We start from the raw sequence: 19,913 nt of genomic DNA on the forward strand, positions 1-19,913 counted from the left end.
CAGAGGGCTAACCTGAAGCCTAGTGCACAGTAGGCCCTGAATGTTTCCTGAATTATTAGTGGAAGGGAGAGAAGGAGGGAAGTAAGTAGGAAGAAGAAGGACAAAGGAAGGATGGATGGACAGTCATAAGCCTCTTGTCCCATCTCAGTAGCCCTAATCTGGGCTGCCAGCCAACCCAGGCCAGCCACTTTGCTGCTGGGGGCAATGAGTGTTTGTAATTGTTGGCTTTGGCCTTACTCATCCTTCCTCTAGGGCCGTGTGCAAAGCGGAGGGACCGAATCACAGCCCCGGAGCTGGAGTCCTTTGTAATTAACCAGCAGCCACAAGCTCTGGAGAGTCTGTGAAGTCTGCCGAGCACACAGGGGATTGGGCATCGAGCAAGGTGGCTCCTAATTAGCCTTGGCCTGATTTTTATGATCCACAGAGCTGAGACCCACGTCCTTGGAGGCTGGTCACACACTGGTTGTGAGGTACTTTACCTGGGCTCCGTGAATGGAAGCGGGGGCCAGGAAAACAGAATTCTGCGTGTATGTATGTTTTGATTGGAGGGAAGAGGCATTCTTGGAGCTATCCTGAGACAGAACGGCCCCAGATTCCCTGGCATGTGCAGCTTTGTCAGTCTCTGTCTGTCTGTCTCTCTCTTACACACACACAGATACCGACTGTTACCTTAGCTGTTGGAACAAATATCTAGAAACATATATTTAAAGGAAATGTGAAAAAAAATAAAGGAAATGTGAAGACCCTTAGCATTTATGAAAATCTACAGAACCTCTTCCTGATGATAAGATCTTCAGAACTTGGATCACAGAGAAGGAAGCATCTCGTTAGCCCAGCAGGGGAGGAGTAATAATGCATGGGGAAGGAGGGTGCTGCCCCTCCTCCTCTCAACCAGCCTCCCACCCCAAAGCCCAACCCGTCAGGGTCTGGGGCTCTGTCACCGCTCTGCACCATGCTTTTTTCCAGGCCAGGCTGTGGAACAGATTTGTGACAAATATAGTTGCCCTTTACGTTCTTCACGGCTTCCTACTGCTCCTTTGACTTTTCTATCCTAGCATCTCCTGTCCCACTCCTTCCACTTACTATTATCTCCCTTTTAAAAGTAACAGACTGATGTTTGGAAAGGTGATATGCCTTGCCAAAGCATTGAAGCCAAACTCCAGGCATATCCAGCTCCATATCAAGCTGTCTATAAACATAGCACACCACGGCAAACCCAAAATCTTAATATCTACCATTCCTCGAGCACTTGTATGTTAAATGCCTGCTCCATGAGTAGACCAAATGACCCCCATTTTATAGTTGGGGTTCACAGAGATAAGGGAGATGGAAGAGTCAGAATGGTAACCATGTGCAAATGACCACTGCCCGTAACATTCACTATGCTCTCTCTTGCTAGGGTGTGAAAGACTGCTGAGAAGTGCACCATCAGTGTGAGGACAACTAAACCACGGCTCACCGTCTGGAGGTTAATGGCCGATGAAGCTGGGAGGCGGGGACATGCAAATTACACCTCATAGAGGTACCATTATACTTCTTCACACTTATCAGGTGGGTAAACATGTCAAAGTCTGAATACAGGAAGCACTGGAGGAGGAAGTGGGGAAATGGCAACTGTCAGAAATTGCTCGAGGGAGTATAAATTAGTATAAGATCTTGGGAGAGTGACTGTCCCCCTACCCCCTAGCCATCCTTCCAGGAATGAGTGAGTTTTGTATACTGATGTACATGATACGAATGGGGACTTTCCCTGCAGTATTTTTATAATAAAACATGGTACAAGGGTCCAGGACAAGGGAAGAGAAGATGAAAGGGGGCCAGGTAAGAAACGAGCTAAATCTTCTTGGGGAGTGACAGTGGCCCAAACCACATGGCAGGGGTGGAGGGACACGAGACCAAGACCAAGGGGGGATTTGGTTGGAGGTGAGACAGGGATGGGGTTTGAGATACTGTTAGACATCCACGTGGAGGTGTTGAGTAGCAGCCGGAAGTATAGAGCTAGAGTTCAAAAGAGAGGCCGGGCTGCAGATGTACATTGGCAGTCACCAGCACACAGGCAGCGTTTAAAGCCGTGAGCCTGTTAATTTTTTATTTCTTATAAATAAAAGAGCTGAAGCAAATATGACCATGTTGACATCTGTTAATTCTGGGTGGTAGATACGATGGTGGTTATAATAGTCGTCTTTGTACTTTTTAGTAGGTTTGAACTTTTTAATAATAAAGTTAATTAATAAATAGTTTATAAGGCCACAAGGCTCCAAATGACTGACCAGTTCTGTGAGGAGTGCCTCGGACCTAAAGCGTGGGTACTGGTAACAAATTGAGGAGTCAAGTTCGAGTCCTCCCCTGCCACCAACCTAAGCTCAGTGACCAGGGGTTGACCCAGTTTTCCCATTTGAACAAGAAGCTGACCCACACTTTCTCAGGGTTCTTTCAGGGCTGACCATCCAGGATTCAAGCTGGTGCCCCAATAGGGTCCCTGTTGGCCCAGATGGTATCCACCCACCTCTCCTGCCTAGTCCTGCAGATAAGGGGGCTCTGGAGGTGGAAGGTCAGCTCTGCCTCCAAACAGATGAAAACTTAATCAAGAGGAGTCAGAGAGGACAGGGCTCCACAGTCCCCAGGCCCCGGGGAACCCCAAAGGAATTAGGTTGAGCTTAAAGGCAGAGAACTTTAGTGACAGAGCAGAAACTATTAGTGACAATATTTGAAAAGTGGTTTTTAAAGAGTTTATTTATTTATTTATTTATTTATTATTTAACACGGGGCTCAATCTCACAACCCTGACCTGATCCAAAACCAGGAGTCGGATGCTTAACTGACTAAGCCACCCAGGGGCCCCACCATATTTGAAAAGTCTGCATGCATCCTCCTCAGGACCCCAAGACAGGCTGAAGAATAGTCCATTGACCCCGAAACATACAAATCGGTGTGGGTGGCTGAACCAATCTGCCAGCTTGTTAACAGGCATGGGCAATGATAACGTTACCACTGCTAATAAGTGCATATTAATATGCGTTCTCTCGCTTAACCATCACAGGGACAGTGCCATAAGGTTATCGTTTTCATTAGCCAGACGAGAATATTGCCGGCTCGGAGTGGTCAAGCAACTTGCCCCATGTCACACAGCAAAGAAGGAACAGAGCCTGGCCGCAGGACTCCACATCTCAAGAGTTTGACGGCTCTTGCTGAGCAAAAGTTCCTCTCAATCTCCTCTACAAGAGCCAGAGAAGACAGCCTAGATGTAACTCTGTGAACTGAGCCATTTATTCATTGTCAACCCGTAACCATTTACTGAGCACCCACTGTGGGGCCGCACTCAGTGAGTCTGGCCACGGGGATGCTGAGATTAATAAACGTAGCCTTTGTTCTTGCGAAGCATGTCATCTAGAGAGAGAGGTCAGTATCTAAACCAACATAATAAAACTGATGGCTCCAGGCTCCTGCGGGGAGTTGGGGGGGATGTATGTCCAGAGGGTCCCTGTGTGGGAAAAGATGGTGATCCCAAGAGCAAAACACAGACCAGGGTGTGGAGTCATGGCGCAGGACACTTCTCTGACATCCATTCCTGAGCCATGGCCGAACCTCCATTCCTGAGCCATGAGTCCCAGAAACTTTGCGGCAAAAAAAACGCTGGGCTCAAGAACGTGTATTTAGCTTTTACCTTGATGGGAGGGGGAGACTATAGAAACCCTGTCATTTCGTGTTTTGTAAGCCAGGAGTATTGGCGGCTCCTTTGGAACAGGCAGTTTCATCATTCTGAGAAAAACCCTTGACATATGCACAAAGGGGAGGCCGTACCTGGAGAAGGAGATAGTTAGGACCCTGGCTCCAAGGAACTCCAGCTACTGTGTGATAAGGGGAGAGCTGCTATAGGCAGGACTGCTTTTCTGCAGAGAAGTTCTTACCTCAGGACCCCTTGGGTGTGGTGCAGGGATCTGGGGTGGGTTCACCAATGAGATTTAAGAGATGCACAAAACCTCTCAACTTTTGGGGGAAATGCTGTGTTTTTGTGCCTCTTTTTGGGGTAGAAGATCGAGAACTTTCATCAGATTCTCATAGGGCTTCTTGAATACCCCCAGGAAAGCGAAGGATCACTTCTTCGCTAATCAAAAGATTAATTAATATTTCTTTGAAATACTGATGTTTTCTCTTTTTTTTAGATTTTATTTATTCATTTGACAGAGTGAGAGAGAGAGGGAGAGGATAGCAGAGGAGAGGGAGAAGCAGACCCCCCCACCGCTGAGCAGGGAGCCTGATGCGGGACTCGATCCGAGGACCCCAGGATCATGACCTGAGAGGAAGGTAGATGCTTGACCAACTAAGCCACCCAGGTGCCCCCGAAACATTAATTTTCGAAGTGCAGATTTAAGCTATGCCTACAGCCATTGCACCCACTCAGGATGGTGTGTGTATTTTTGTTTTTGTGCTCCATGCAAGATTCGGAGCTGAGACCCAGAAGACAGGCAGAAGGGCACGAGGGGCTATGGATATGCTTCCCCAGGCACCGGAAGAAGGACCGTGTAACAGGGACAGGATAGCGCAGTTCAACATGAACTTGACTGCCCGATGCTACAGAGGGTCCTTTCAGTCTGCACAGCCCAGAACTTGGGAAAGTTTGTGCTACCTGTGGGATTGAATTTTGAGATTATCATTCAGCTGGGGCCTTAAGCAACATCACGATGTCAGTCATCCAAGGAAGAAGCCATTCCTGGCTCAGAGAGGAGAGAGGGAGGAGAGATGGTTTGGATGAAGGTGGAGAAAAATCCCTTCCTTGCTGTGGGCTCATGGGTTGGGCTAGACCTCCTAAGGTATTGGTATCCGCTGCAAGGCACACACGCAAGAGGTGGGGGAAGCTGGTCCTGCCAAGACATGGGCCGGCACTAGGCCCATGGGAATCTGGGCCTAGGAAGATGAAACCAGCCTCTGAACTCTGAGAGCAGCCCTGCCCCGGCAGAGGTTTCCTGGGCTGAGATGTCCTCCTGACCCTCTCAACTATAAGCTCTGGTGTTACTCACCCTTGGCTCCCCAGTGCCCAGCACAGTGCTGGCCCTTAGAAGGAGGTGAATGAATGGAACGTGCTGGGATCCCCTAGAAGCTAGCTGTGAACTCCTTGCAGGCTGGGACCATTTCTGGATCAATACAAGATTGCCCCTACCTACCCTCCCTGTGCCTTGCTGATGCCCGTGGGGGTGAATGCCTTTGTCCTCCCTAGAATGTCTCAGCTCAACCCCATGCTTCCAGCGCTCCTCTGGATAAGGGATGGAGACCCCAGCAATTTACAAAAGGGAGGAACTATCTCCATTGGTTCTGGCCACGCCCCATCTCTCTTGCCTTTCCGGATGGTGACAGTGGTTTTCAGGAGAGGTCCCCAGGTCCCACATGCAGGAGCCTCGTGCATTTACGTGTCCGCTCCTCACTCAACTTGCTCGTTCATTTGTTCATCCCATGCCCACTCAGGTGCTCCCTCATGTCTTCAGTCATCTGACTATTCATCTCATTCATTCATTCACCTCCTCAACATTGTGCAGACCACTGCGGAATCGAGATGCTTCAGACAGTACATCTGGCCTCCGAGAGCTCTGAGATTGGGGTGCAGGGCATGAGAGCCGTGAACCCACATACACAGCAGAGTAAAAAGGAGTAAATGGCATGAGAAAGATACAACCAGGTCACTGAGAGGGTCACAGAAGGAAAGGTTTCTTCCAGTAGAAAAAGATCAGAGACAGCTTCTGGAGCAAAGGTCAGCAGCGGCAGCTCCAGAATTTCTACATGGAGAGGTGGTGAAGATGGCAGCTTTGGGGGCAGCTTGAAGCTGCATCATCAGGAGGGCACATTATGTAAGACGGAAGATCAGTCAGCTGCCTGTGTCCAAGAAAGGTCATAATGGAGATTGGGGGGATTTATTCTCCCCCAAAGCCCCCCCCCGCCCTTTGCTTCTCCCACTCAAGACATGGCATTTGATTCGTGCCTCGGTAAACGAGGAGGATTTTTTTGGACTCAGGGTGATCAGGAAAGGATGAACACCTGACAGGAGCAAAGGCCTGGAGGTGGAAAAGTTCAAGGCCAAGTACAGGGAGCCTGGAGTCCTTAGGTTTCGGTGGAGCAGGTGGAAGGGATGAGTGGACCTTGAGCTTGGAAAGGTAAGTTGAGCTTGGAACGCAAGACTAAGGTGTCAGGGCTTCATTCAGCAGATGGTGGGAGCCACTGAAGGTTTTGAGCAAGAGAATAACATGGCCAATGCTATTTGGAGGCTAGATCTCCGGGGCAGGGTGGAGAATGAAGAGGAGAAGGCAAGACTACAGGAGGCTGGTTCCAAGCCCCTCCTAATGTTTGGGCGGGGGGGGCGGTCAGAGCAGGAGTGTAATTGAAGGTTCCTAGGTCACTGGCTAAAATATCCAAAAGTTATAAATCAAATGAACAAATAAAATACTTTCTATCCCCCTACACTGACAAAGAGAGCTTCATAGCAACCTGAAGGGCCAGGTTCAATGTTTAATTCTCAAATCTTCACACCGGAAGGTGCCCAGAGATCTGCCCCATGTCCCCAACCTCCAGTCTGGGGCCCATGTCCAGTCTTTTTCCATCCCTACCCCCTTCCCTCACTGCGAGAGACCTCACGCATGCCTGTGGGCACCTAGCCTATGCATCCAAACTCTGTTCATATCCCCAGCACACAGCTACCTCCAGCCAGGCTTCAGGCCTAAAGGGACACACAGTGGCTGCGCATCTGCCCTTCAGAGCCTGGGGCAGAGGTCTGAGCAAACCCTTGGAAGCAGGATGGCTTGGGATGAGAGAAAATTCCAGAATCCAGAGCGTTACATGTGTGATCTAGAAGGAGAGGTTGCACGCTCCCTTTGGGCACGTGCCCCTGACTTTTGGCCTTCTCACCCAGGGAGTTTGGGGGACATGCCAAGAGAAGGCCCGAATAGGGCCCTCTTCTGCCCACAGTAAGGGCTTTTATGACCAGGGAAGACAGAATGAGGCCCTGAGCCAGGCCCTGTGAAGGAGGGAGCAGAAATGGCAGATTACAGAGGACTTGGAAACCGGACAGGTGTAGCTGCCAATCTGAGCACTGTGAGTGCCACTGGAGCCTGAGCCTGGCTCCTTGACACCTTGGCACGTGGGTAGATGGGTGGGTGCAGCCACCTGCTCCCCTTGTGAGAAGCATCCGAATGACTGTACTGCTCTCCCTCTCCTCTGCCCTCCCTCTGCCCGCTCTCTCCAGCCCCCAGCCTGCGGCGTCTGGCTGGGCCGTGTGCAGGGCGTCTGGCCCCAGGGACAGGTGGGGAGCGCCCAAGTGCACACCTACACAGCTATAAATAGGGAGCCTCCAGCCGCTGCTCACTCAACTTCTCTTCCCCAGCTGTGCTAGCACTGGAGCCCCTTGGCCGCCTGGACCATGGACCCCGGGGAATGCACCTGCATGTCTGGTGAGTAAGGATGCCCACTCTGGGGTCCTGGAACCTTGCACCAGCTTCAGATTTGGAGCCCATAGGGCTCTGATGAATATTTCTCTTCCTCCAATTAGGAGCTCCCACTCTGTTCCCTACCAGCCTGATTTGCTAGAACGGAGACCCTGGCTCAGGGGGCGCTTAGCGTCAGGTCCCTAGGGGCAGCCACCAGAGTTAAGGACCTGGCAATCTGGTTTTGGTCCACTGCTGCCATTCACTCCTGACACTTCGTATTTCTGAACCTCCGTATCTTCACCTGAAAACTAAGGTCACTCCTCCCCAGCTGCCCACCTCCCAGGGCTGCTATGAAAGTGCTAAAATCGTAAGGTACTTGCAGAGGTCAGGGGAGTCATTAGAAGTGTATGTGGGCTCCTGAGTCTCTGAAATCCCTTAATTCTACGGAAGCACATAGCTCAGGAGGGGAGAGGTCAGAGTTTGGAGGCATCTTGGGCTTTTATGGTCTTTGGAAATGGTATCGAGAATTCTCACAAGCCTCTCTGGTCCTTAACAGGACATGTCTGTACCCCAAACTTGCCAAAGAGAAACTTCCAGCATTTTGACACTCAAAATTTGACATTCAAAATGATAGGTGGGATGATTTTTTTTTAAGGTTTTATTTATTTATCCGACAGAGACAGAGACAGCCAGCGACAGAGGGAACACAAGCAGGGGGAGTGGGAGAGGAAGAAGCAGGCTCATAGCGGAAGAGCCTGATGTGGGGCTCGATCCCACAACACCGGGATCACGCCCTGAGCCGAAGGCAGACGCTTGACCGCTGTGCCACTCAGGCGCCCCAGGATGATTTTTTTTTTTAAGTGTAGAAGGTTTTTATCGGAAAAGAAGCTGTGGCTACAGCTCTCATTTTAAGGTTATCTATGTCCCTGGTCTTTCTCCTGCCCATTCTGGGTTTCTATCTTGCCTGATGCTTTGAAAAGGTGAAGAGGATATACGAGGCTTTCACAGTCCCTGGGGGACATTGGCCTGGTCTAGTGGTTCTCAAACCTCATTGTACAACAGAATCATCTGGGTTGCTTTTTAAAATATGATTCCCCTTCTCTACCCAGACTTGTGAATCAGAGTATCTCAAGGGTTGGTCCCGTGAATCTGCATTTTAGCAAGTATCCCGGCTGAGGGGCCCAATGCAGCCACCCCAGTTTCCATCCGGGAACTGTGACTGGGAGCCATCCAAGGGCCCATACCCCAGGGGTGTTGCCCCGCAGCCTCTTCGTCCTCTTGTCCAGCCACTCCCCAAGGACAGCCCAGAAACCCTGCCACGGTGAAAGTCTGCCTCACACCTTTCGTCCCTGTTTGATCTCAGTCCTTACGCTTGGGGCTCTGTCCTCTCTTCTAGGAGGCATCTGCATCTGCGGAGACAACTGCAAATGTACAACTTGCAACTGTAAAACGTGCCGAAAAAGTGAGTTATGCTGACCAGGGGCACCGCTGGCTGGAAGCTAGGAGAGTCTGTCCCCTCCCTTCCCAACCCTCCAGCCATGGTGGGATTAAGCGGGTTCTGGAGGCCTGGGACCCATTTGGGAGGGATCTGAAATGACAGCTGAGCAGAGGCCTGGGGCAAAGCTCCTAAGGGTGGCAGCCTCACCTGGGGGTGAGGGCATCGCCGGGGTTGCGGGTGTTCACGGAAGAAGAGGGCTGTAGGGAGGTCCTGCTGTGCCCAGTGCAGAAAGGGACAGAGCACTGGCCTAGCGTCATGAGCTCTGGGTTTTAGTTTCAGATCTGCCACTGACCATGGGGTGCCTGGGTGGCTCAGTTGTTAAGCATCTGTCTTCAGCTCAGCGCGTGATCCCAGAGTCCTGGGATCGAGCCCCACATCAGGCTCCTCCGCTGGGAGCCTGCTTCTTCCTCTCCGACTCCCCCTGCTTGTGTTCCTTCTCTCGCTGGCTGTCTCTCTCTGTCAAATAAATAAATTTAAAAAATCTAAAAAAAAAAATCTGCCACTGACCAACGACCTTGAGCAAGCCCTTCCCCTCTCTGGGGCAGCTGGTAAACTCCTGACGACCCCTGAGATCCCTCCTGGCTCTAACATCCCACAACTTCCTGCCCCGGGTTTTCTGCTAATGTGGATTGAAGCCTGTGACCTGCTCTGCCCTTCCCGCTTTCTCTAAGTAGTGGGAGAGGACGTGGTAAGAGGGAAGCATTGACCCCAAACTGACCTGTCCATCTCCTGACCATTTCAGGCTGCTGTCCCTGCTGCCCCCCGGGCTGTGCCAAGTGTGCCCGGGGCTGCATCTGCAAAGGGGGCTCGGACAAGTGCAGCTGCTGCCCCTGAAACGCATCCGTTGTGCTGGGGGCCAAGGCCCGGGAGATGTCTGTACAGTGCATTAGTCGAGAAGTTGGAATTATTGTACTATAGGTTATGCTTTTTATATATTTGCTCAGATGCGGTGTTGGTGACCTTCATGTAAAGTGCTTGCAAAATAAAGGTTTCACTCGTGGTTGTCTGGTGGCTCAGAGCACTGTTTTACCCTAGCCCAGCAGGACCAAGAAGGGCTGAGGCCGTTGCGGATACGGGAAGCGCCAGCCCGCGCCCCTTCTGCAGTGGCTGCTAACCGCAGGATCCTGCAAGTCGGCCTTGGGGGGCTTTCTCCTGCTGCATGAGCTTGCTTGGTGCGTGCACAGAGCAGCCCAGGCACACCGCAGAGTCAGCGCCCCTGCGAACAGCCCTTAGCTGCTGACAAACAGGAGTTGGTGGATAAATACCCCCGGCGTCTCTACCCTTGCAGTGGGACAAATCGGAGACAGGTTCCACAGCATGGCCCAAAAGTCCCCAGCAGCGCAGCGCTCCACTAGCCCACAGCGGTACCCCGCCTATTAACATACCCCATATTGGCCCCCTTCCTTCCCTGCCTCACTTGTCCGTCCTCCCACCAGTGCTTTCTGGGATCCCTACCCAATGAAGCTTCTTGAGCAGGGTCTGCTTTGGGACTCACTGAATCTTAGCCAGGCTGTCTGGGCATAATGTTGGCCCAGAATGCCTTGTCATGTGAAGAGTGCTATTTAAGGAACTTTCGTGCTGAATCAGCCATGAACTCATAACGTAGGATGTCTGTGTGGATCTGAAGAAGATCCCCAAGGCCGAGGCACCGAGGGCATTCGCTCCTGGTTTGGTTATTTGGGCCCGCTTTGGACTGGGTTGATGGAACAGACAGAGGCCAGGAGAAAGTGATGCCGTTCACTGAAGTTCTTGCAGTTCACCAAAGTCAATGTAAAGAGCATCTGAGGTCTCTGCCATTGCCCCCACCCCCCAGATTGCTGACACACATGGCAGAGTTTTCACCTGCTCTGGCACAAGTCCAACTAAGCTTGATGATTGTCGGTGCTGCCATTAGCCATAATGCAGCCCTTACAATGCGCCAGCCACTGTGCTGAGCCCTTCACACACTGTTCTCATTGACTCCCCGGGGCAGTCCTGCAAAAGGGTGGGTTGTATGGAGAAATCCTTGACTTAAAAAGAGGAAAAAAATCACTTATTTTTAAATAGGTCTATATGCACAATGTACAAAATACAAAAGATCCAACGTGTCTAAGTCTCCTCCCCACCTTTGCACCCCAGTCCCGGGCACTTACTTGTGTGACACTCCAGGGTATTCCCTGCCTGTACAAGCACGTATGACGTGCTGACACACATACGCACGCACACACACACACACACACACACGGCAGTGTACGATATACCTGGCGAAACTAGGTAAGTGTTTTCCCTTAGAGAGTTAACTCTCTGCCAAGTCCTTTTTTCCACTTAAGAGAGAAAAGAGTAATTAGAAGAAAAAATAAGATTAAACCATAATAAAATACAGTGACAAAACAAGAATTAGCAGATGAAATACAGTGGGAGACAAAGAGGAAGCTGTACAGGCATCCCTCCCACGGCAGAGCTGCCGCTGCGCTGAGCAGCTGCCAGGGACCGTGCAGAGCAGGGGCCATAAACACCTGTAAGAAGCACTGGCAGCAATGAGCCTTCTCTCCCTAAAAATGCACAAACACCCTCGCTCAATTTTACATATGATCTTAGGGAACTCCCAGACCCACTGAGCCATCTCTGGATCCCCCAGGAGATCTGGGTTAGGAATCTACGGTCCATGCATGCTATCTGTTATTTATAAAAATAAAGTGGTCTAATAATAGATTAAAATATTAAGCACCTACTACCTGCCAGGCACTGGGCCCAACATCTCCCCTGCATTATTTGCACTTTAATCATCACAACATGACCTCACGAGGTCATTACTGTTATTTTCCCCAGAGGAGGAAACCAAGGCTCACAGAGGTTAAGTGACTTGGCCAAGGCTACACAGCTAGTTTATAGAATTGAGGTTCGAATCCAGACTTAGACTCCAAAGCTGTGCAGTTGAGAGCAAGTGGAGATGAAGAAACTACCTTGTAGCAGGACCGCGGGGAAAGCCGCAGTCCCCGGAGGCTGGCGCTGAGGAGGGGGAGACTCGCTCGCACCCACAGCAGAGTGTGGGTGACTCCAGCTCTGGGATGGTCGGTGCTCATTCATGCTGCCGGGGCCTGAGCAGGGCCCAGCAGAGGCTGTGAGCAGCTGTCAACTCCACCAGCCTATCAAGGCGGCCATCAGAGACCCTCAGGCTTCTGTTTTTTCCTTGCATTTCAAATTGCCTTTCCCCCCTTGCTATTTGTGGAACAATCTAATATGTATTGGCTTCTTTTCTGATCTTCTGTACAACTGCCATTCTGGGATCTCTTTTCATTGTTCTCCTAGGCTAGCCCCATTTCTTCTTGGGTCCCCATCATCCTCTGTCTTGGGCTCCTTCCTATTTTGCTAGAGTACATCCTCAAGCAATTGTTTGTTTGTTTTGCTGTTGTTGTTTTTACCAAAAAAATGGATTCCCTAAATTCAGAAAACACCTTTATTTTTCTCTCAAGCTTGATGGATAGTCTGGCTTGATATCCAATTTTAAGTTCAGTGTAATTTTCTCTTAGCACTTTTGAAGGCATTGCTGCGTTATCTTCCAACGTTTGGCGTTGCTGCTGTGAGCACCAGCATGAACTGTCCTTTATTTTTCACTGGGCGCTTTTGAGAGATTTCTCAGGCTTTCTGCAATCCTCTTATTCATCTCCTAAATTTTGGTCCATCGTATTTTAATACATAAGAGCTTCTCCTCTGAACATTTACCATAATACCTTATTTATTTAAGTCCTTTCCTGAATCTCTGATGTGTGAAGAAAAGTTTTTTGAAATGTTTATTGTTAAGTTTCCTCTTTCTTGAACTATTTCTGCTTCTCTGGGCTGCAGGCAGGCTCTGTGGATGTCAGTGAGGTTTGCTGACTGGCAGGCTTGGGTTCGGCATACCCGGGTGGGGAGGTGGCAGGCAGGTGTGGCCCACCCCTCAGTGCCAAAACCAAAAGGGCCCTCCTCTGACCCTTTCCTGAGAGCCCTGGCCCCTCCTAGACTGGTTATTCCATTTCTTCAGGAACGTCTCGCAGCCTCAGCCTGCAGGGAACTGGTGGAGTTTACAAGGAGGGGGAAAGGAGGCCAACCTGATGATCACGTGGCAGGCTAGAGCCACTTCTTCCATCAGTCCCGATCCTGGTTTCTGTGACCACTTCCTCTTCCGCTATCCCAGCCTGACTCCCCCAACCACCCCAAAACAAAATAAGACAGAACCCCCATAGAGTTCTCTTCCTTTTCATCTGAGCTGAGGTTTCCTCTCCACCCATTTACCCGTCGATATGATTTGACCCATTCCAGTATTCCAGAAAAATCTTGTAACCTCTGATCCATTGATGTGCTGTCCAAGTCATCCTCCCCCCACACCAATTCTCAGCTCTTTTATTAGTTTGTCTGGTCCTTCTTTGTCTTTCTTTAGTTTCTTTTGATGGATTCTCAGGAGGAAGGAGAGGTAAATGCCTGTATCCCGTGTCCCATCTTGAGCCCCAGATTCCAAGCTAGGCTTCTTCGTGGGACTATGATGTCCATTCTACAGGCGAGAAAACTGAGACTCAGAGAAGTTAAGGCTCTCTTCCCAAACTCAGGAAGGACTAGTTGAGAGAGACGCTCGATGACCGCGAGGTAAGATAAGTTGTGGAAAAGGCCGAAGCAAAGAGTGAGCAGACTGGTTACAGGAGGCCATGAGGGGTGAAACTTGAACAGAGCGAGGAAATGCCAAGAAAACAGATTTTATGTCAAGAAAAAGAGCTTTCTCAAGGAAGAGTTGCCTGGAGCAGGAAGGAGCTGTGTCAGGAAGCTGACACATCACGGACTGTGTTCTTGTGCTGCCTAAGGGACAATGGAAACCCCTGAGAGGCCGTGACGAAGTCTGCACCTGCTCAGGACATTCTCCCGCTTGGATGGAAACGCAAGGCAAACTTGGTGGGGAAGCAAGGAAACGCCAGGTCACAGGACGAGGAAGGAAGTGCCTCACGCGGACTGCAGGGGGCGCTCGAGGTCCAGAGGCAGGTGCGGAGGCGTTTGCTTTGAGCCCGGCAGCGCCGGCGCCGGAGTTTATTCCCCTCCTCGGTCCGGCGGTGTCTGGGGCCCAAGAGATCCCAGAAAGGGCTTAGAACCCTAGACGAGGCTGCAGGGGAAGATAAATCAGGCCAAACTCTCCAAGGGCTGATTAGGTGTAAATAGCCCTTAACAATGTGTAAACCACCCAGATTCATAGGACAGGAGGCTTTTAAAATAATTTGGCAATGTGGGTCCAAGAACCATGAAATCTTAATTTGTCCTAGTAGCTTCACTTCTGGAAAGCTGTCTAAAGAGCCACAAATTCAGGGGGAAATAAAGCTTCACTCCCACGACAAGGCTCATTACAGTACCATCTACAACTGTGAGAAACTGCAAACGGCCTCACGTGTATGAGATGGTGCAAGGAAGCTTCGGCGCACACACGACGGACGGGAGAGGAGACAGCCGCAAAAACTGCAAAAGCGCGGAAAATAATTACAGTAAAGTCTGAAGCAAATATTAGGCTACAAATTAGGTATGCAGTCATTTATTTTGAAAAAGAAGCCTCACAGAATACAAACTATGGAAATGAAAATACGCTACGACGTCAACAGTGGTTGTGTTCAAATCACAGGTAAAAGGTAATTTTTACTTTTCCTTCTTTCTATTTTTCTGGATTTTCTGAAATTGACTGAAGTAGCACATTTCTAAAAAAAATTAATAAATAAATACTGTGTGACAAGGGGAAAAAATGTATCCTTTGAGCCAGAAATTCTAGTGTAAGGAATGTTGTCTCCTCAGGAAAAAAAAAAAAATCATGAATACACACACACAAAAGCTACCAAGATGTTTGCCACATCATGGGTTTTAACAGTGAAGATTTAGAAATGGCAAAAGTGTGTCAAAGTTGGGGACCGGTTAAATAAATCGTGCAATGAACCTACTAAAATGAAATTGTAGAAGTGAAACTGATTTCACGGACAGAAGTTCATAATCTGATAAGCGAGGAAAAAAGTCATTTATAGATCAGTGTATACTGTAGGCTTCTGTTTTTATATTTGAAAGAACCATGTTTTTTTAAATTTTTCAGTATGTCCTCAATAAACAAAGAAGGAAGAAGAGGGAGAGGGGAGCTAGACCCAGATGTTTCTGAACCTGAGGTACCGATGGCCTGAATTGTACAATTTATTTTTAGAGGCAAGGGTAGGGGAGAGTACTTGAAACTGAAACAGTCTTGGAGAATTTGTGACCACAATACACATTGGCTCAATGGAGGCTTCCGTCCCTCTCCATGCCCAGCCTCACCATCCACCATCCCTGGCAAGCGCTCTCACTTACTTTCTCGTATTTCAGCTCCCGAACATGTTTGTCAAGGAGGCAGGGCTGGGCATGACTGTCTGCATCTGACAGAAGATGAATCAGAGGTCCGAAGAGGCCAGCCGGAGATAAGGTAGGGGCTCTGACTCCCCCGGCTCCCTTGCCTACATCTCTGAGTTGCTACAAAACCATCCTGGATTTGTTACAGGATAAAGTACAGCAGGGTTTCTCAACCGCGGCACTATTGACACGTTAGGCCAGATCGTTCTTTTTGGGGGGAGGTTAGTCTGGACATTGCAGGAAGCTTAGTAGCGTTCCTGGCCTCTACCCATTAGATGCCAACACCATGACCACCACCACCACCACGACCACTTTGTGACACCCAGAATGTTCTCAGATGTTGTCAAATACCCCTGGGGGCGAAATTGCCGCCCAGCAGAGAACCACTGAAGGAAGGTGAGCTGTGAGACAGAACTTTGACGCTAGGTCAGGCTGCTCTGGGGTGGTTTCTGGGAGAGGCAATGCTGCCTGTCCCCACACCTGGGGGTAGTGGGGAGCGGGGATCTAACGAGGAAGGGAGAGCGGGGAGATTGGTTTATGCAAACTCACGGGCACCACCATGTTACGCACCTCCTGGCAGCACTTAGCTTACCGTATGTGGATTTCTTTTCTTTTCTTTTTTCTTTTTCTTTTTTTTTTTAGATTTTATTTACTTATTTTGAGAGAGAGAGCGCGCGCATGAGGTGGAGACGGCCGGGGGGAGGAGAGGGGGCAGAGGGAGAGGAAGAAGCAGACTCCCCCCACTGAGCAGGGAGCCTGGACCCTGGGATCATGACCTGCGCGGAAGGCAGACGCTTCACCAACTGAGCCACCCAGGCGCCCCCATAGGTGTGGATTTCTTATTAAATGCCTCCTTGCCCAGGTAGTGGGTTCTCAGAAAAGACAGACGTTGTCACTGTCCTGCTCACCTCTGTACCTGCCATTCCTAACACAATGTGTGGCTTAAGGCAGAGTTCAATGAACGTTTGTGCTGGAGAAGGAAAGAATTCACCACCACGTTGCTCATTACTAAAAGCAGGATGGTGGGGGCCACAGGGTAACTTCATTAAGACATACGTAATTTAACCTGACTCTTCATGACCCAGCCTTCAAGGGGTCCCATAAAAACAGGTGAGCCCGAAGTCAGACTCTCAGTTCTCACATTAATTCATTCACTCAGCATTCAAAATCATTTCAGGTACAGAGGGAGTTTTGCTAAGCATAGAAGGGAGGAGAGGAAAGAACCTCCTTGCTCAGCCTCTGCCTTTAGGAACCTCAGGATGTGTCAGGGAGACTGTTGGACTACCCTATCCCCTCTCCTACAGGGAAGAAAATATCTAGACCAAACCTCATAGAAGTTCCAAGAACGATGGTTACGTCTGGCTGCAGGCAGGAGTGAAGACTTCCTGGAAAAGGGGTATCAAAGCACTGCTTGCTGAGCACCTGTGACATGTTCAGCAATCTGCGTGAAGAAGCTCCTGAATGTTCACCATAACCGAAGGGGTAAGGAGTATGATTATCCCCAGTGAATAGTGGAGGGAAGCTGGTGAGATTCAAAATCAGGTCTGACCCCAAAGCCAGGCACTCTGAAGAACTTCAGTCTTCACTTGCTGCATTTAGGAAGGTTCTCGCAGGAGTGTCAGGGTGGTCTGGATAATGTGAGCAGTGCAGGACCCCCATTATCCCGCTGTGGGAGCCCAGCAGACACCCAGAGTGTCTCCTGCAGTTTGGGGGCCCTGAGGGCTTTCTTCTGGTGACCCAGCTAAAATGGACCCTTCCCTTGTCATAACCCCTTCCCCGCAAAACCATGGAGCTCCTGCCCCTACCCTGCGCAAGAACTTTCACAAGGGGTGGCCCTTGAACTCCAGCCCATCAATGCCCAAATCAGCTCGTAGAGCCCTGACTCACTCAGGGTTTAATGATCCCCCCCCAGGCCGCTCATTGAGAGGAGACCACCTCTGTTCATCTTCTATTGAGGAGCCCCTTGGGGAAAACTCTGCATTACAGTCCTTAGAGCTCAGAGGTATTGGAAAGGTTGCTGGGGTCAACCTGGCCACTTTCTGAAACCTGGAAGCATGGAGGCTGCCTTTCCCCACCTCCTCGTCTAACACTTCCCATCCCACGAGTGTTCAGAGAGAGCAGAATCTTCCTGTGGCCTTTAGAGACCCGCAAAAGGTGCCAATGCCTGGCTAGGAAGGATGCAGGAGGGCAGGGGAGACGGAACCAGCAGCCACGTTGTATGTGAGCACTCAGGGGATCGGCCTGGTGTAGGGCAGTATTTCCCTGATTGCTGTCCTTCCAGAACCACCTACTCGATTTTAGGCATAATCACATATCACCTGGTCTATTATTATACTTAAATTTATTTTAAAAGGAGGTCTTGTATCACTACTGCAGAGGAGAAACTGAATCATTTGCCATAAACAGGAGGTAACCATGGAGATAGAGGGTTATTAAATTTCTAGCTAAGTTGTTCTATGGCAGGCTGAGGCTCCCTCCCCATCCTTACCCTGACTCCTTACCCTCTCTGTGACCCCGTCCCCTTCTGCTGCTTTAGTTGCCCCCTTGGATAAAATTGCTCACTCAGCATTCCCTCTACTAATAAAGGCAGATCTCTCCAAGAAATGACTTTACTTGCAGAGAAGCACATTTGCAAATTCTTTCAGTACATCGCTCCTAAACGCTCCGTTAATTGTTCGGTCCCAGGATAGTAAATTAGGAGACCCTTTGAGGACAATGCAACAGCCCTGTGTGGCACTAGATCGATTTCAACCCCGGGTGGGACTTGCTGGACTCCTTGCTCTTTTCTGAGATCCTCTCAGAAAAGATGAGCTACCCCAGGGGCCTCCAAATGGCCTCATCTGAGGCTCAATCCCAAGGAAGTCTGAGAGGCCTGAGGGCGAAGGAGGGGGTCCCTGCTCTAGCTGAGTGTGTTGGCATGCACATTTCACCTGCTCGGAAAGTCTTAGACACGAAGCCTTGAGGGCTATGGGCATCGGGGGACCTGGGGCCAGAGTAGCCTTAGGCAACATGAAGACAAACAGGACATGAGCTGCAGTGCTAGGGCTGGTGAGCTCTGCCGTCTGAAACTGCATGAAGCCAGCGTTGAGCACCCACTTGGGCTTCCCATTAAACACCTCAACAGAAGACACCGTAGCCTCTCCTGAGACCCTTGGTTCTCCTCTTCTGCTTTTCTCTTCTTTCACCACTACTGACGCTTAGACTCACAGACCAACACATGTGGGACCTGCACAGCCTGGAGGAACCAGCTGGCTCCACCCCTCAGGTGAGGCCAATTGGAGGCCCCTGGGGTAGCTCATCTTTGGGGGAAGGGAGGGTTTCCAACCAACATTTGAAAGTGCTCATCCAGCTCTGATTGAGAACAGAGGCTCACGCTGCATGGGGATATTTGGAGCAGTGCTCAGTTTCTGCTCCAGTCTCAGCAGAACCACACCCCGAAAACTCACCAGACCTGCCTTCCCTGGGGGGCAACCTAGGGATCACCTCTACAGAGGGGGGATGCAGGTCCTAATGGGGCATCTCCCTGAAAGAAGTGGAAGCTAGGGTGGAGAGGTGAGAAGAACCCTTTGAGAGGGGTTATGGAGCAACGTGCATTCTTGGGGAGCAGTGGCTGTCCCCCTCCCACCTTCACCTTGCCAACATTTTACTGCAGGGATCCTGGGATTCATTCCTCCCTCCCTCCCTCCCTCCCTCCCTTCCTCCCTTCCTTCCTTCCTTCCTTCCTTCCTTCCTTCCTTCCTATTACTGTCTTTAAAACTCTATCTCTAGGAACCCCTGGGTGGCTCAGTCAGCTCGGGTCCTGATGTCAGGATTGAGCCCTACATGGGGTCCCTGCTCATCAGGGAGTCTGCTTGTCCCTCTCCCTGTGCCCTCCACTTGCACACACTCTTCTCTCTCAAATAAATAAAAGTTTAAAAAAAATAAAATTCTGTCTCTAGATAAGCCTAGTCCTAGGAAGCCGATGCAGCTAGGTGGAAGGGGCTTGCACGACGCCCCCCCCCCGTAAAGTGAGGCCTCCCCATCTCCCCGTGAGGGGTCACCAGGTGACTGACCATCTGAAATGCCACCAATAGCAATTCTTTCTTTTACTTCAATAGCCCTTGACCAGTTATCTAACGCTTTCCTTTGCACCTCTGTTTCCTGGGGATGAAATGTGTTTGCTGAGCAAGGCCAGTGAGGCTCAAAGGAAGGAAGTCATCTGTTCTGGGTCCAGCTACGTCACTCCAGTCTCTGTCTCCTGTGGTCCCAGGGCTTCCTCCTCTTCTGTCTATTCTCTGTGTGTCTTATAAGGACTCTTGTCACTGGATTTAGGGCCCAATCCAGGATGATCTCCTCTCAAGATCCCTAACTGAATGACATCTACAAAGACCCATTGTCCAAATAAGATAATAGTTAGAAGTTCTGGGATTTGACACGGATATGTTTTGGGGGCCATCTTCAGCCTATCACAGGCACAAGGGACTCAACAGAAGGAAAAGACAAAAGGAGAGCTGCTTCCCTTTGGAGCTGGGATGCAGCAGCCACCTAGTACCAGCACCCCGCTCCCCCCATAACTGCCCCCAGTCACCCCAGCCCTGTCCTTTAGGCTTCCCAGAGCCCCGCCCCTCCCAAATCCAGTTCGCAAGGCCCTTCCATTGGTGTTATGATTCTTT

At 50.2% G+C, this 19,913-nt stretch overlaps 1 protein-coding gene and 2 long non-coding RNA genes across 4 annotated transcripts; all 3 read left to right on the forward strand.

Annotated features, from left to right (window-relative positions):
* Window positions 1-308: 308 nt before the first annotated feature.
* Window positions 309-3,393, forward strand: LOC109489367. The gene is made up of 3 exons (XR_002142343.2): window positions 309-470; window positions 1,400-1,551; window positions 3,041-3,393. It is a non-coding gene; the product is annotated as an uncharacterized LOC109489367 (long non-coding RNA).
* Window positions 3,394-7,358: 3,965 nt separating this feature from the next.
* On the forward strand, window positions 7,359-9,912 carry LOC109489374 (metallothionein-4). The gene is made up of 3 exons (XM_019797986.2): window positions 7,359-7,433; window positions 8,806-8,871; window positions 9,650-9,912. The coding sequence occupies exons 1-3, from the start codon at window positions 7,403-7,405 to the stop codon at window positions 9,739-9,741; spliced, it is 189 nt and encodes a 62-aa protein (XP_019653545.1). The 5' UTR covers window positions 7,359-7,402; the 3' UTR covers window positions 9,742-9,912.
* Window positions 9,913-14,192: 4,280 nt separating this feature from the next.
* Window positions 14,193-18,926, forward strand: LOC117795262. 2 transcript variants are annotated; one of them, XR_004619176.1, is made up of 3 exons: window positions 14,193-14,525; window positions 15,238-15,334; window positions 16,566-18,926. It is a non-coding gene; the product is annotated as an uncharacterized LOC117795262 (long non-coding RNA). The 2 variants fall into 2 exon arrangements; XR_004619175.1 differs by lacking the exon at window positions 16,566-18,926 and adding an exon at window positions 15,904-15,943.
* Window positions 18,927-19,913: the final 987 nt, after the last annotated feature.

The sequence above is a fragment of the Ailuropoda melanoleuca genome, chromosome 12, assembly GCF_002007445.2.
Source record: "Ailuropoda melanoleuca isolate Jingjing chromosome 12, ASM200744v2, whole genome shotgun sequence".
In the NCBI taxonomy this organism is placed as follows: Eukaryota; Metazoa; Chordata; class Mammalia; order Carnivora; family Ursidae; genus Ailuropoda; species Ailuropoda melanoleuca.